This window comes from Prionailurus bengalensis, chromosome C1 (genome assembly GCF_016509475.1).
Source record: "Prionailurus bengalensis isolate Pbe53 chromosome C1, Fcat_Pben_1.1_paternal_pri, whole genome shotgun sequence".
Taxonomy (NCBI): domain Eukaryota; kingdom Metazoa; phylum Chordata; class Mammalia; order Carnivora; family Felidae; genus Prionailurus; species Prionailurus bengalensis.
Genome location: NC_057345.1, coordinates 214,294,232 through 214,310,041, shown reverse-complemented (window position 1 = coordinate 214,310,041; position 15,810 = coordinate 214,294,232). Strand labels below are relative to the sequence as shown.

The following is a 15,810-nucleotide window of genomic DNA, read 5'->3' as shown; positions in this document are numbered from 1 at the left end:
AGCTAACTGACTGAATTTATGAGAGGTACTTAAATTTCTCAGTTTTCTCATCTACATTTCATACGGTTCTTATGAGAATTAGTACATGTGCACAGTCTGTACATGCTAGCCAATTCTATTTACATTTGATATTTTATTGTCACACTATTCCCATAAATGGTAAAGAAATTTAGGCTGAGGGGGTCTGCAGTGAAGCCAGTCCATATCTTAGCTTTTCCTTTTCGTGTTGACCCATTCTTATGTCTCAACCTATTTATTACTACTGTATCGCTGTCCCTTTCCAGGTGATTAAGTTTAAGAAAATTACTTCAAGAAATGCGTTGGCTGTGGAGCTCAGCATAAGTGAACCAGATACATATTCTCCACATGGTAGGATCCTTTCCTAGAACACAGTTAGAACATAGACCTAATGGGCTCTATGTCATCTGCCAGAAAGAAAAGATTACAAATTTAATCCCTAAATCTCAAAGCTTTAGGCACTTTTCCCTACCAGTCTAAGGTTCTTCAGCAGCATTAAGGGTGGCCCATTTAAGATAGGCAAAATAATCTACATTCCTAAAAAAAAAAAAAAAAAAAATTGTTATCTATTTTGGTTCTAGTCTCTAATATGATGGGTTTGACATATATTAAGATTTATATTCTTGCAAAGTCACAGAAGATTAAGTTTTCTGGTGTCACTTTAAAAGTATCACAAACTGAATCTTATCTATGTAAAGGCATATAAAATTGTTTCCGGAAAATCTAGAGATGGCACTCACACTGCCAAAGCTCTACCCCTAGACGAACTAGATTAGATGGACTACCTTCTCACATGCTCTATACTGCCTCCAAATTCATGTATGTACTTAAACAATCACACACTTACAAAATTAACTATATGACTAGTTAGCTTCAATTCCTGGGGAAAAAAATCTTTGCTTTATAGTTAGCTGAGATATCTTTCTCTAGTTAATCATTCTAATACTTCCAGAAGATTGTAGAAAATGAAATACAACTCCAATATAAACTATTTCTGAAAAAGTACAACATAGCACAAACTTTTACCATTTTGATACAAAACTGACACTTCCATTTCAAAATACTTTTAAAAAATCTGTAATTTGAAAGCAAATTTCAGATGTTAACCACATTTATGGTAATAAAAAGACTATGAAAAAGAGTAGACTGTATGTCTTTAAAAATAATTTTGGAAGAAAACTTTCATTAAATTTCATATTTATTAATTACTGGAGGGGGCAAAGGTATAGAAAACGTTTAAAAAGACAGAAATAAAATAAGGAAGTTATGGCATCAAGAACCTAAACACAAAGACAATGAGGCAGAAACAGAACAGAATACAGACAATATGTATCAAAGTGATAAAAAAATCGGAATGGAGATATTGTAAAGATGATTCATGCACTTGGTGGTAACTAGCTGATTGCTGGGGTTCCTTCAAATTCTAAGACTCTATAATGGTGCAACATTTTTATATTCAAGGAAACATATCTTACGGTCTAAAGAAATATCTGCACCAAGACTCTCCCTCATATCTTATAAGATCCATCCGTATCTGAAAGCAAATTAATGTATACATTGGAAAATATGCAGTTATTGTTATAACGTAAAGTTATAGCAAAGATGTCCAGGGGCCTCTAGGATTGTCTAATTTTAAGAAGAATCTGTATCAGATCATTATAGCAACTTAATTTTAACAAGTATATAAAGACCAATGCTTCTTTTAACTTTTCTTCACTTTGCTTTCCAATGTCAAGTTAAAATAATTCAGATTATGCTCAGTTCCAACTGAGTTTCAGTCAATGCCAAGCATTGTATCATAAAAAGAGTTGTTATAATAAAATGTGCTTACTCGATAGATAACAATGGGCCTAATAATCACCTATTTATTAAACAAAAATGTACTAGGTTCATTTCAACTTGGCAAGAATGTTTTCAACTCAATTCTCAATATTTATATACATTATAAACAAATAACCCACAAATATCAGGAGAAAGAAACAGTGAAAATATTGTAACTGTCTGGACTACTTCAGGGTAAAAGAGATAACACACATAAGAATTTTTAGTTTCCCACGAAGACAATTTCACCTTAGTGGTTGAAGTACAAATACATGTTTACCCACATATTTTCAGTATTCATGTCCAGTAAGTACATTTGAAAGGAAGATTAAAAAAGTAAGAAGAAATAAATTCTTAAAATATGGTTCAAGAAGGTGAAATGTCTGCAGTTATCTTAAAAGTAAATCTAAAAGGGAAGAAATGATAAAATGGAGCAATTTCTAAGAAAATAAATGATGATGCACCAGAAAACATTAACTATTCTTAAGAGAAAGGACAGAAACTTTCCAAATATTAAAGGTAATGAGGAAATTTGAGAATAAAAATGTTCCGTGAGAGTTGCTCAGGAAAATAGTACTCTGATAGAAAGGCATGATGTAGGGGCGCCTGGGTGGCGCAGTCGGTTAAGCGTCCGACTTCAGCCAGGTCACCATCTCGCGGTCCGGGAGTTCGAGCCCCGCGTCGGGCTCTGGGCTGACGGCTCGGAGCCTGGAGCCTGTTTCCGATTCTGTGTCTCCCTCTCTCTCTGCCCCTCCCCCGTTCATGCTCTGTCTCTCTCTGTCCCAAAAATAAATAAACGTTGAAAAAAAAAAAAAAAAAAAAAAAAAAAAGGCATGATGTAGAAAGCCCTGGTCTCTAACAAGACCTGTTTTGAATTTCAGTTCTACCATTTAGCTCTATGACAACGGGAAATTTTATTAACTATTTTAGAATTGAATTTTCTTCTCTTTCAAAAAAATATTTCTAAGTTTCTTTCATCTTTAAAGATTCTCCCTCCAGGGAAATGACACTAATCTAAAATTTAGAGAATTTGGTTTCAACGGCAATTTCTTAGACAAGTTGATTACATTTAATTTTCTTCATCTATAAAGTAACTTTTAGACAAAATCATCTCTAAAAACTTTTCCAGTTTCTTCTACTTATAAAGAATCCTATCATGAAAATAAAACTCAGAATGATCCCTAAGAAATAACAAACACATAGAACCACTCATTAGCTGGATCTATCGTAAGTAACTGAGATCTTAGCAAAGCCTAAAAGCAGCTCGTGGGAGACATCTGCTGCTGAAACTGGGAGTTTAGCATGAGTGTGAACTACAGGAAATGCAAAGGCAGAAATGAATTTTGTTAGAGAGCAAAGTGCTGTCAGGTTAAAAAGGGAAGAGAAACAGTCTTCATGAAGCTCAACTTCCTATGTGGCAGAATATACATACTAGACCACTGATGTAGAGAACATGAAATGGAAAATCACCAGTAAAAATTAACAGCTGACAACAAAGAAACAAAACAGAGACCATGATGAGTAGAATGGTTTACACAAACCAACAGTTATTAAAGGTACTCCTAGTGGGGCGCCTGGGTGGCTCAGTCGGTTGGGCGTCCGACTTCGGCTCAGGTCACGATCTCGCGGTCCGTGAGTTCGAGCCCTGCGTCGGGCTCTGGGCTGATGGCTCAGAGCCTGGAGCCTGTTTCAGATTCTGTGTCTCCCTCTCTCTGCCCCTCCCCCATTCATGCTCTGTCTCTCTCTGTCTCAAAAATAAATAAACGTTGAAAAAAAAAATTAAAAAAAAAAAAAAAAAAGGGTACTCCTAGAAAAATATACTTTCCAAATCAAAATTACCTAGTTCTCTGATAAGAATTAGAACAAAAACAAAAACAAAACAAAAGAACCTCTCTGGATGGCAATAATTATCCATGCCCAACCCTACATTGTGTCTAAATTCTAAAGCAAAACCAGTGAAAGTTTAGGGTCATAACTTGGCCAAAGATGACAGGCAGAAAAGAGAACTATTCAACCTCTGTTTTGCTTTTTTTTTTTTCCCCTCAGGATAATGAATTTTAGACCAGCAAGATAAAAAGTAATGGAAAGAGTGATCAAAATGCAGACTGGGTGAAAAGACTAGCTGCCTTAAATGAGTTCAACTCTCTAAGCTAAATGAATCACCTCCCTGAAACAGAACTTTGTGGTTGTAATTATGGAACCACTGCTGACAAATCTGAGAAAAAAAGAAAATGGCAAAGGTACAAAAAGACTGTAAGTGGCTAAATGTTCTGATGTTCAAAAAAAGATAAGAGAAATAGGAATCAAGAAATAAAGTGTGTAGTCTACTGCAGATCTTTTTTAAAAATGTAGAATAGCTTAACGCACATAGGCTCTGTCATCTTAGAAAAACAATCAATGAATATCTGACACTTGTATGGATTTACTAAAAGCAGTAATAACCAACTAATCACATATTCTACTTTGGAGGTGTTAGACAGTAGATCTGTGTAAATACTATGTCTTTGGATTTCAAGAAAGCTCTCTACTGTCTTTGTGAACAAGTTGAGCAAATAAGGGTTTGAGGACAACACAATGAAGGAGGTTAGTATGAACAACCTTATTTAACAAAACTGGTGTGAGGAGAAACCTATTAGCATGTCATATGGGTCTGTACTTTGCTGTTTTACTCAACATTTTTATCCACAATAAGAATAAAATTATTTACAGCCTTTCTGGATAACTTCCCGATAAATGGAATAAGCTCCTACCAAGATGTTATGAAGAAGATCCTATAACCAGTTCACGGTGGACGTTCAGTATTTGTAAACTTATATTATGACCTTTGCAACAAAGGTTCACTCCCAGGGACTTGGGGTAGAAAATCTATCCCAGATTTAAACGGACATGAATGAGACTCATCTGACTCATCTAACATATATCCTGGGAACTTTACTGTGTAATTTCATCAAAAACAAGTTGTTATAAGCAGTGTACAAATAGAGCTAAATGAAGCTCTTTTAATCTGCCTTTGTTAGGTTTTAATGTAAAGTATCTTAGCTAAAAGAAACAATGGTATGAGATTGGAGATAATAAGCAGACGGGAAGAAGAACTACTGCAAGAAGTACTATCGCAACTACCACTATTACAGTTACCACCACTATCACACGCTTAAATAACACGTAGTAGTGCCAGACACTGTTCTGAGGGCTTTAGATATTAACTCAGTTATTCATCTAAAGACACATTTCTTAAATAGGCACTATAATTGTACCCGAAATCAGAGATTCAAAAAGGCTAAGTAACAAGCCCAAAGTCACTCAGCTTGTAAGTGGCAGAGCCAGGATTCAATCCTGGCAGACTGGTTTCAGAGTATGTCCTCTTCATCACAACTGTACTAAGCCAAGGCATCTCCAAATCTCAAGTCCAAAACAGTTTTCTTAACTCCGCAAATCTTTTAGCCTTCTTTAAACAAAGTCCATTACCTTTTATTCTCATTAAAGAGCTTCAAGAACTCTACAAATCTTGTAAGAGACAGCATCCAATTTGAATTACCAATGTTCACGGAAAGAGGAGTACTAAATATGTTATCTGGATTTAAAAAACTAAACAAATACACTGAATGTTATGAAAAAACAAATAATAAAGTCATTTTACTATTTCTCAAATAGGTTCTTGGAATCTCAAGACACACTTGCTTCCTTTTTCAGATGAACAGTACTAATCTTATTGTTAAATGGTCTTCACTCTGAACCTGGACATATTTCTCAGACACTAGTTTCTGTTTAGTTACAATTAAAAAAAAAAAAAAAAAAAGGACTATAAAGAGAACCAGAAATTAGAAATTACCTGAAAAGAATGAACCCAAGTGATTCTACTGCTGCCCTCCTGACATCATCATTAACGTCACTTACCTAGGAAAAATTTTAAAGGATTACATTATACCATGCATTCCATTACTGGAATAAACTGGTATGAGGTTCACATCATTCAAATGTAAATTAGACCTCATTAATTTATTACTATTTAATTAGAATGTCCTCCTCACTTTAGAAAAACTCATCTGATATAGTTTTCATTTCAGGGCTTTTAAGCTTGGTGAAGTTTAGGATTCAGGGCTACTTCTAAAGATTATTTCAGCTGCACTATATAGCTTTTGTGGGCTACACTGAAAATGTAACCATTTCTTCAAAGTTATTTTCAAAAAAGTATGTCCTAAATTCAAGCAAAATACAAACATTTAATATTTACAACATACCACATGTTGCACTGATAAAAGATAAATTAATAATAAATACAGCGGAATGTGAGTATTTCTGGGAAGAAGATAATAATAGTTCTAAACCCTTTCTGCATGGGAAGATGACCTGAGGTTTACCTTCTCCTGGCACCAAGATGGTAGAAACCTACTAAGTGAAGACACATGTACAATGTCCTCTGTGTTACCAGGCAACATTACTGTTCATAAACTCCATCTGGATTGGGAGGACTAGGAGTGGGAAAAGCCTGTTGGAAAACACGGACACTGGCTTTCCTGTATAATGTATCTCTTGTAACAGACCATGTCACTTAGGGCTGCCTGGAAGCTAACTTCACAGGTTGTAAAAAAGAAGTGATTTTTACTGTTCATTAGATTTCCCTATCCTAGGGTGGCTGCACACACTCATGTGGTCTTGTTCCTTACAAATGAGGATGCCCCTTGGAGTAGGTTTTCAGAAGTTGCCCCTGAATGATTTTAAGGACTTCTATTCATATCGACTTACTGTTATCCTGTACTACATCCTTCTGAAAAGCCAAGTGAACCTGGTGCTTAGGTTATAGCTGATTGTGTCCAGCGAATGATAATCTGTACCTGAGATCACTGGTGGTGATCATGTAGTGTGGGTGCTGCAATAACCTAGACATTTAGTGTCCATCTGCAAACTTTCCTTTCCCCCTCCAGCCAAGAAAGAGTACTTACAGCAACATGTAGCAGGCGCCGGATAGCTTTGTTGTTACCCGAGCCACAATAAGCCATGGCTACAGTGTACATTCCAGATCGTCGAAGAATTGGGTCCTAAGAAGAATAATGTACATCAATAGACAAGTTAGCATTTCAAATAGTAACTGGCATCCACCAGGAGAGTTGGTTTTAGGTAGGAAACGATGGAAACAATAAACTTAAGGAGAACTATTTTGTGGTTGGTAATTTGCTAAAACAAATGTGGAAATAAAAGACTCTAATACAGGAGGAGTTAACTTCTAATTCTCAACATTCTGTGCAACATGCCTGTACTGCCTCACACTTACTAGGAAGTATAAACTCAAGTCCAATACCAACACTATCCTCTGACACTCAACTTCCATTATTAAACGAATAAGAAAGAAGCTCGCTTCTAATTCCACATTGTAACCTCCTTTTACCTTGTTTAATTCTTGGGCACTGATGAGCACTGAATGGAAGAGATACGGAGTCTGAGAGCTGAGCAAAATAATCAGTAGCTTTATCATTTAATACAGTAGTAGTTCTTTTTATCAAGACTATAGAGGACAGCATTATTTACCACTGAGTACCCACCATATACCACTGTCAAAATAAAACAATACAAAAGGCAATGAAAAACACTTACCCAAATAAATAAGCATGGGGATTGGCACTGGTTTTTGATGCAAAAACAATAAATTTGTATCTCATTAAATGATTATGAAATAATTCCAAAAATACTATTTCTAAAAGAAATCATCAACTTGTAAATTTCTAAATACCTTTTCTGGATCTGCTTATCTGAAAATTACCGGTCTGAAATCTTGGTTAAATTTAAAATCCTCAAATTAGTCCTGTTCATCCCTTCTAATCAGTGTTTTTCTTTCCTACATTCTATTAGGCTTTATATACCTTGTTTCATCAACGAGTATAGTTACGCGTTCTGTCAAGAACAGAGATAATTTCTAATGAAAAGTATTTCTGTAAATGCAGGTGATAACTAGGGCATGAGGGAGTACAGGGGGAAAAGGATAAACAATGTATCGTCTCACCTTATCACGGCAGAGAGATTCAATGAGAGCATCAGCCTCCTCCATCCTCCCATACATCACTAATGCAATGCCAACTGCAAGACCACGCAGAATCTTCTCATGTTGAGTTTCCTGTGCATAGCCGACCATGTCCTCAATAGCCTGGGCATTTTTAGAGCCCAACATAACCAAACCTAGGGCCAGGCCAGCTGCTTCCCCTAGTGAGTAAAAAATAAAACATTAGAAAATATAGGGCGTCTGGGTGGCTCAATTGGTTGAACGTCTGACTTTGGCTCAGGTCAAGGTCTTGAGGTTTGTGGGTTCAAGACCCACATTGGGCTGTCAGCGCGGAGCTCACTTCAGATCCTCTGTCCCCTTCTCTCTCTGCCCCTCCCCGACTCATGCTCGCTCTCTCTCCCTCTCAAAAATAAACATTAAAAAATAAAATTACATATGTAACTCAATAAAACATATCCTATTGGAAGTGGCACTTATTATCATCAACTATCAAAACATCTATTAAATGAAAATGAAGGCATTTTTTCAAGCCAGCTGATAAAAAGCACATCCATATATTTATAGCTATTTTCCTTTTAAATCGTGACAGAATGTACCATCAATCCAACAGTGATTTCAAAAGAGACACAATGATGTTTTTCTATGTTATCACCAAGCAGTACAGATAGCTCTGTGATACAAATAGATCACTCTAATAAATTTGTTTGCAAAAATCAATTATACACACACACAGGATGTATCATTTTTAAAAACTTATACGTCACAAAATCTATTTTTATGAGTTTGACAAATGGGGCAAAATCCACTCCCTATACAAGTAATCTATTAGATTTTTAAGAGGCTACAAAACAGAAGTAGAGGGGCGCCTGAGTGGCTCAGCTGGTTAAATGTTGGGACTCTTGATTTCAGCTCAGGTCATGATCTTACAGTTCACGAGATCAAGCTCCACGTCAGATTCCATGCTGACAGCGCGGGTTCTTTCTTTCTTCTCTCTCTCTGCCTCTCCCCACCCCTGAACCCCTGCTCACACTCTCTCTCAAAATACTTAAAAAACAAGACAAAACAAAATATAAGTAGAAAACAAATTTAGTCATGTTAATTAATCCTAAAGTGAGTTGTCTTTGCAAAGAATCACTTACCTGTCACAGCATCATCCTGATAAAGGTTCGTTTTTAGCAAGTCATATACATCCTGGCGTGCAGTCCCCATGGCAGCCAAACCCAGGCCCAGGCTGCCCCCATGTCGAACGATCTAGGGAAAAAGCATGGGTTCCAGTGATTTGGAATACTGTACTTAAAAATCCAAGCTTTTATTCTAACTTCAAAATGTATTGTGATATTAAACATGCAGGGCAGTTGACCTAGGGAGTATGACCAAAGGATTTGACTCAGATCGCCAGTGGTACCCTCAGCAATTTCAGTTTCAAAAGAATGGTGCTTGCTGATGCAAAATAATAGTAAGTTGAGAAGTGAATGAGAGATAAAGTGGAGAGAGAGGGTATAGCTCTTTTTTAATAAGTTTACATGAGAAAGGGAGAAATATGATAACTAAGAAGGAGAAGCAAGTGTCAAGGAAAGATTTTTTTAGGATAGGTGAGACCTGAATATGCTTACTGGCTAAGGGGAAGGAGGCTGAAGAGAGGAGGAAAAGGTATCTATGGAACACAGTCATGAAGAAGTAGGAAAAACGGGGTCAAGGGCAAAAGCTGGTCTTTATTTCAAGACGGACACATTAGTGGTCATCTGTCATTTTTGAGTGCAGTCTCCTTTTACAGGAGACAGCACCTCAACGTTGCTTGGGAAATACTCTTCTCCCACTGGTTAGTTTTGGTGGAATCGCCAACTTAATACGTGCCCACTTTCTCCTACCCAAAGTATGGGACTGTGAGACCCAAGACAGGCCAACTGAATGCTCTTTCTCTGAAATTCCAATCTTTCTTAAGTGAAATGACCCAAGGACAAAAAACATTTCAAATTCCTTCATCCTGATAGCAGGGCCCTAGAAAAATGATACAATTAGTTCCTGTTATCTAGATCTCTAGAATTGCCCTGGCTCTTAACTGTTGTGAGAATTGGTTCATCAGCTTTTCCTTTAATTATATAAACTACTTCCAATAAACATTTTGTTTAAAGTCAATCAGTGGAGGTTTATATTGCTGGTAACCAAAGAGATTTGTCTGATTAGAAAATTTTTACCTGAGAAGGAAATGAGGCAAAGCCATGAATAAATGTATATAAAATTCGTGGATGAGGGGCTTATTAGTGGAGACAGATCATCCTATTGGCCTCAATCTTTTCACTGAAATAGGAGGACAAAGTTATCTTTCTTACTTAGCTAATCTCCTAATAGCCTTCTAAAAAAGAGTCTACTCTAACATAAAAGTTAAAGTCTAAAATCCTATTTCAAAGTTCTGTAAAATAAGAACAAGCTGCTTAGTAAGTTTTTCCAAAACAATTACATGTAACAAATTATAAAACACCAAATAACTAAGAATTGATTCCTGACAGTTACTTCTTTGGGACTTAGTGTCCTATAAAATAACAAGATTAAACCAAATGATCATTAAGGTCACTTACAGTTCTAACATTCCAAAACTCTTAAGTGTGGAAATACAACATATATTTTACAAACATATGGTACTTTATTTTGCTTGTCACATACCAATTTTAAAGGACTGAGAAGCACAATTTTAGTTTATAGAACAGGAAGGAAAATTCCCTTAAAAAAGAATTCTTTAAGAACAGTTCCATTTTGGGAATTTCAAAATGTATAACATTTCTATTCACTAAAGTAATTTGGCAAATGTAATATTTTCTTGGACTCTTAAGTAACAGACTAGTTTTCCATTTTCGTACTTACATCATTGCTGGCATTCTTAAGCTGGTTAAGCAGATAGTCAATTATATCACCACCATGATTGGCATGAATAAGACCTAATGCATAGAGACCTCCACCTTCCTGATAGGCGGATCCTGGAGAAGTGTCCTTGGGAAGATATGTTGCCATTAACTGTAATGCCTCCTTCTCGTGACCCTGTAAAATTGAGCCACAATAAAGATGTCAGGAAGAGAAAAGTGAGAGAAAAAAGATGTAATATTTTCTAGAATGATTTTCTTTCCTCCAGAATGTTCACTTTCTAAAAGAGGAGGAAGTGGGGCTCTCTCCTATACAACTTTATAACTCAAATGAGGAGAATCTTTAAGAGATTGAATCACATCCTTGTTAGAAACAAACGCTTCAATTTTTTCCCTTGTTTTATAACATTTCCCCAAATTCATTTCAGACTATACAAATAATTTATTTCAATTCATCCTGTGAGAAATGGCTTAGTCTTCATAAGGAAAGGATTTCCAACTTTTATTAAAATCAAACACATACAGGGGCGCCTGGGTGGCGCAGTCAGTCGGTTAAGCGTCCGACTTCAGCCAGGTCACGATCTCGCGGTCCGTGAGTTCGAGCCCCGCATCAGGCTCTGGGCTGATGGCTCAGAGCCTGGAGCCTGTTTCCGATTCTGTGTCTCCCTCTCTCTCTGCCCCTCCCCCGTTCATGCTCTGTCTCTCTCTGTCCCCAAAATAAATAAATGTTGAAAAAAAAAAATTTATTAAAATCAAACACATACATATGTATTTTCATTTCTTATTTACTTTATTCTTTCCTGTAAGAGAATCTATCTGATTTAAAAAAATTTACTTATGAAAGAAATACGATAAACTTTTACGTTTTTTAACTCCAGAAAAATTGGTTCCGTTCACACTGATCATTGTATATTACCTTATGAATTACACCCAAACTGGCTGTAGCTGTAAATTTCGCCCAGTTAGTGGCTCTGGCCAACCATTCCAAGTTATCTCTGCAAGAAAATTCAGCAATACTATTGAAATGAATGCCATAAAGTTTTTTATAATACTAAAGTCAAAGCATTAAAATTTTACCTTGAACTATTACAAATCATTTTACTTTATGGAGCTCAAATTACTGGTGATTCTATTTTATCTACTAAGTTCTTAGTATTCTAGAGACTTTAAAAAAATGCATGATATGTAATTTCACTATGAACAAAAGCAGAATTACATTAATATTATGTCATGAAAAAGCCTAGATTCAAGCCAACTAATAAAGGGAATTAATTTTACCTTAAAATAAGCAGGCATATGCATTAAAAAAATGTATAAAATAGCAAAAACAGAATTTAAAATTCAGGACTGGCAGCTACATCTATGTAACAATGTCAAGTGTCTCTATTAAAGATGATTTTAAACCAAAGTGGAAACCTTCGAGTATATTTACCTAAGAAACTGGTCACTGGTAGTCCCACAGTGCATAAAAGAATTTGCTATAACGGTTGCTGTGTGACATACAGAATTCCGTACTGCATCCTATAAAAACAAATACATTTGTACCACTGGCAAAGTATTCATACATACACAAAGTCACATGTAGGTACACAATCAGAGGCCCTGTTTTGTGATGAAAATATTAACAAACTGAACTGACATTAAACTATGAATCTTGGACATTATAATTTTTAATGTTTACTTATTTTTGAGAGAGAGAGAATGAGAGAGTGGGGGAGGGGCAGAGGATCTGAAGTAGGCTCTGTGCTGACAGCAGAGAGCCCAATGCAGGGCTCAAACTCATGAATTGTGAGATCATGACCTGAGCCGAAGTCCGATGCTTAACCGAGTCACCCAGGCGCCTCTGGATAATTCTTTATAAAGATTAAATAGGTAGTTTATAAACACAAGCAAGTCAGAGTTTTATCTGTAGTCTTGAGATCAGTAGGTTTTAGGTAGCAATTTAGGTAGTAGATTTTCTATTTATTGGTTTCTGAATAGTTTAATTTGCCATTTCTTTTCAGCATCTTGTCTAAGGTCTCCAAGGTATCAGGCTAGCCTAGAGAACAATGCTGCATCTCTTCTCACTCTGCACCTCTGGCAGTAACCAAAGGGATTTTGTTTATTTCTAATGAGACTATATTATAAAGATTAGTTTCAAAAAACTGTCATAAATACAAACTGTGTAACTGTGTCCATCTGACATTTGTAATTATTAAAAATTTGAGAAGTATGATTGCATATTTCAGTCAAACAACTGTGTAGTATTGAAATAGTATATAGCTATAAAAGAGGAATAAATGACTTTATCAAAAGCCACTGGGTAGATAAGACAGGAAAGGGAAGAAAAATACTAAGTTTTTTCGTATGAAAACATTTTCTTGAACCAGGTGAATATATTATCTATTCAAAGATTAAAATTAATCCTACTGTTAGGATCAGTATCTCAACAAACATTACACAATATCAAAAACCTGTATACTCAAGCAGTTTGCAGTTCAATGGGAAAACAGACACATAAACAAACTGCATCAGTGCTCTGATTGGGCCATTCGTCCAAGTGCTACTTGTACATATTAAAAAGTTAACTTAAAAAAATTAAACCAAGGAGCACCTGCGTGGCTCAGTCCGCTAAGTGTCTGATTCTTGATTTCGGCTCAGGCAATGATCTCACGGTTTGTGAGTTCTAACCCCAAGTCAGGCTCTGACAACCTAAAGCCTACTTGGGATTCTCTGTTGTCTCCTTCTCTCTCTGCCCCTCCCCTGCTCACACACTCTCAGAAATAAACAAATGAACGTTAAAAAACAAAACAAAACAAAACAAACCACTAAACTTCCCAATGAATGTGAAACACAAAAACAGGAACTCAATTTTAATTTCCTTTCTTCTCTCAACAAATTCAAGAATTTCTCTCTTTGTTCTTTTTAAGTTACTTTCTTGATTAGAATAAAATGCAACAAAGTATTCAATAACAAATAAGTATACATACTAATAATCAACAAAGAAATAAATATAAGAAAGCCTCCATTACAGATGAATTTCCTACCTTTGTGTTTTTTAGAATCATGAGATCTGTGTTATTATTTCGTATTAAAAACTGTAGATGTAACTCAATAGCCATTTCACCGCTTAAAATTTTAATCATTTTCAAAGTCTGGTCCTTGGGCTCTGGACTCTGCCAAAATAAACAAACAAGAAGAAAAATTCATATATTACTGATATCCACCAATTGTGCTTTAACAGCCCTAAACCAGTGAAATTCACAGAGCAAAACTTGTATTTTAATAGTAGGATCTAGAATACTCATGTATCACTTATTTGAAAGAAAGAATATTTCTTTAATAGCTACCACTGAAATATGATACCAGTTTAATGAAAGAATATAATTCACTCTGAAGAAACTTCCAATGTAAAATTATTTTAATGTTAAAAAAAAACCCCAAACTGTAAAAGAATGACTACTGATGATATGCAAGGAAAACTATTTTATACAGAACAACTCATAGTTTAGGTGAGAAACTGCCTACTCCAAACTGGAAAAATCAAAAACACATTTAACCAACACATACATATGATCTCATCAACTACCAAGCTGTCCAGGTAAATAATAGTTGACATTTATATACCTGAGTATCAAAAATCAAAAGTCTTGGTGGAGGAAACATTTACATCCAACAGACCACTGTTCTAATACTTACCCCATTCCTCCATACGCCATGAATATTAAAAATAACAAAGACAACTAAAGTACCCTGCCCCGTCTACAACTAAGTTGTCATTTAGTTGTTAGAGGCCATACTTTTTTCTCATCCTGTGACAAATAATTCAGAGTTATTCTAGACAGAGGTCAATCTTTTGTAAGGATCTAAGGATTTGCTTTCTTCTAAGTTAAGCACTTTCTAGGGTCAGTCTTTAAAATTTTACTTTTTTACAGAAGATCTATTTTTATAAAATAACGTTGGTATTAAACTTAATATTAAACCACTAACAAAGACAGATATATAACACTTTAAAATAACTTACAATATAATTGTATGTTAAATGGTAACCTCAACTTCAAACAACACACTTACCACTTCTGGTGTCTTTCCTACAAGTACACTACCTGGCTTTTCTTCTGTTTCCATTGAGTCACTAAAATGAAGAGAATCAACAGTTACTAATCTGATAAATCTTTTCTGAATAGTATGTATAGGTAACTAGTTATCAAACTAAAGAATCTGAACCATGTTCAAATAAATATTTTGCAAGGAAAAAATGTTTAATTACCTAAGTATTTCCCTTAAGAAACAGAGACAATTCTATTAAGATGGAAGCAGCCCAGTGATTTAATTTCCTCCAAATAAATTCATAAAACCACACAACTAACTAGGTTAGCACAAACAACAAATACAACAAAACCAGATGACAAAGCACCCACCAAACTCCTAAAACACAGCCAGGTGGAGATACACCATCACCAGCTACAACACCAGTTTGAAGTGAAGCAGCTGAGGACCCCAACGACTCTGAAAAACAACCAGCCAATACTCCCTTCTAGGCAAAAGCATTTCAATGGGGATAAAATGCTGGATACAGAATCCAATTACCATGGCAGAAAGAAAGAAAAAAGAAAGACCAAATAAAAGTGAGAAAGTAAGGGGGATTGGGTGGCTCAGTAGGTTGAGCATCTGACTCTTGGTTTTGGCTCAGGTTACGACCTCACAGTTTGTGAGTTTGAGACCCGCATCAGGCTCTGCACTGGCAGGGAGGAGCCTGGTTGGGATTCCCTCCCTCCCTCCCTCCCTCTCTCTCTACTTCTCCTTCCTCATGCTGTCTCTGTCTCTCTCGAAAGAAATAAACTTAAAAAAAAAAAAAAAAAGCAAGAAAGAGAGTTAAGAGATCTCAAGTTGTAAGATACCATTTTAAAACTCAGTAACACAACAGAAGAGGAAATTCTAGAGAGCAGTAAAATTAGAAAAACTATCCTAAATAAGCCTCCTTTGCAAAAATTTAGGAAAACTAATTTCAGTAAAGACAAGCTACTGACAAGGATCAAAGTTAAAGCCCATATAATATTAAAAGAAAAAAATTATTTCAAAAGAGGTAGAAGACATTAATAAAATTATACAAGATATAAAAGAATAAAACATACCAGAATTAGA

At 35.6% G+C, this 15,810-nt stretch overlaps 1 protein-coding gene across 1 annotated transcript in view; it reads right to left on the bottom strand.

The window, feature by feature from the left end:
* Positions 1–15,810, bottom strand: part of PSMD1 (proteasome 26S subunit, non-ATPase 1) — a 97,589-nt gene that overhangs the window by 63,814 nt on the left and 17,965 nt on the right. Inside the window, exons 8-16 of the mRNA XM_043578141.1 lie at positions 14,740–14,800; positions 13,713–13,841; positions 12,119–12,207; positions 11,603–11,681; positions 10,691–10,864; positions 8,971–9,082; positions 7,835–8,031; positions 6,780–6,875; positions 5,669–5,733 (exon numbers count right to left, since the gene is read on the bottom strand). Of these exons, the coding sequence (XP_043434076.1) occupies positions 5,669–5,733; positions 6,780–6,875; positions 7,835–8,031; positions 8,971–9,082; positions 10,691–10,864; positions 11,603–11,681; positions 12,119–12,207; positions 13,713–13,841; positions 14,740–14,800 (1,002 nt within the window). The remainder of the gene's footprint in view (positions 1–5,668; positions 5,734–6,779; positions 6,876–7,834; positions 8,032–8,970; positions 9,083–10,690; positions 10,865–11,602; positions 11,682–12,118; positions 12,208–13,712; positions 13,842–14,739; positions 14,801–15,810) is intronic.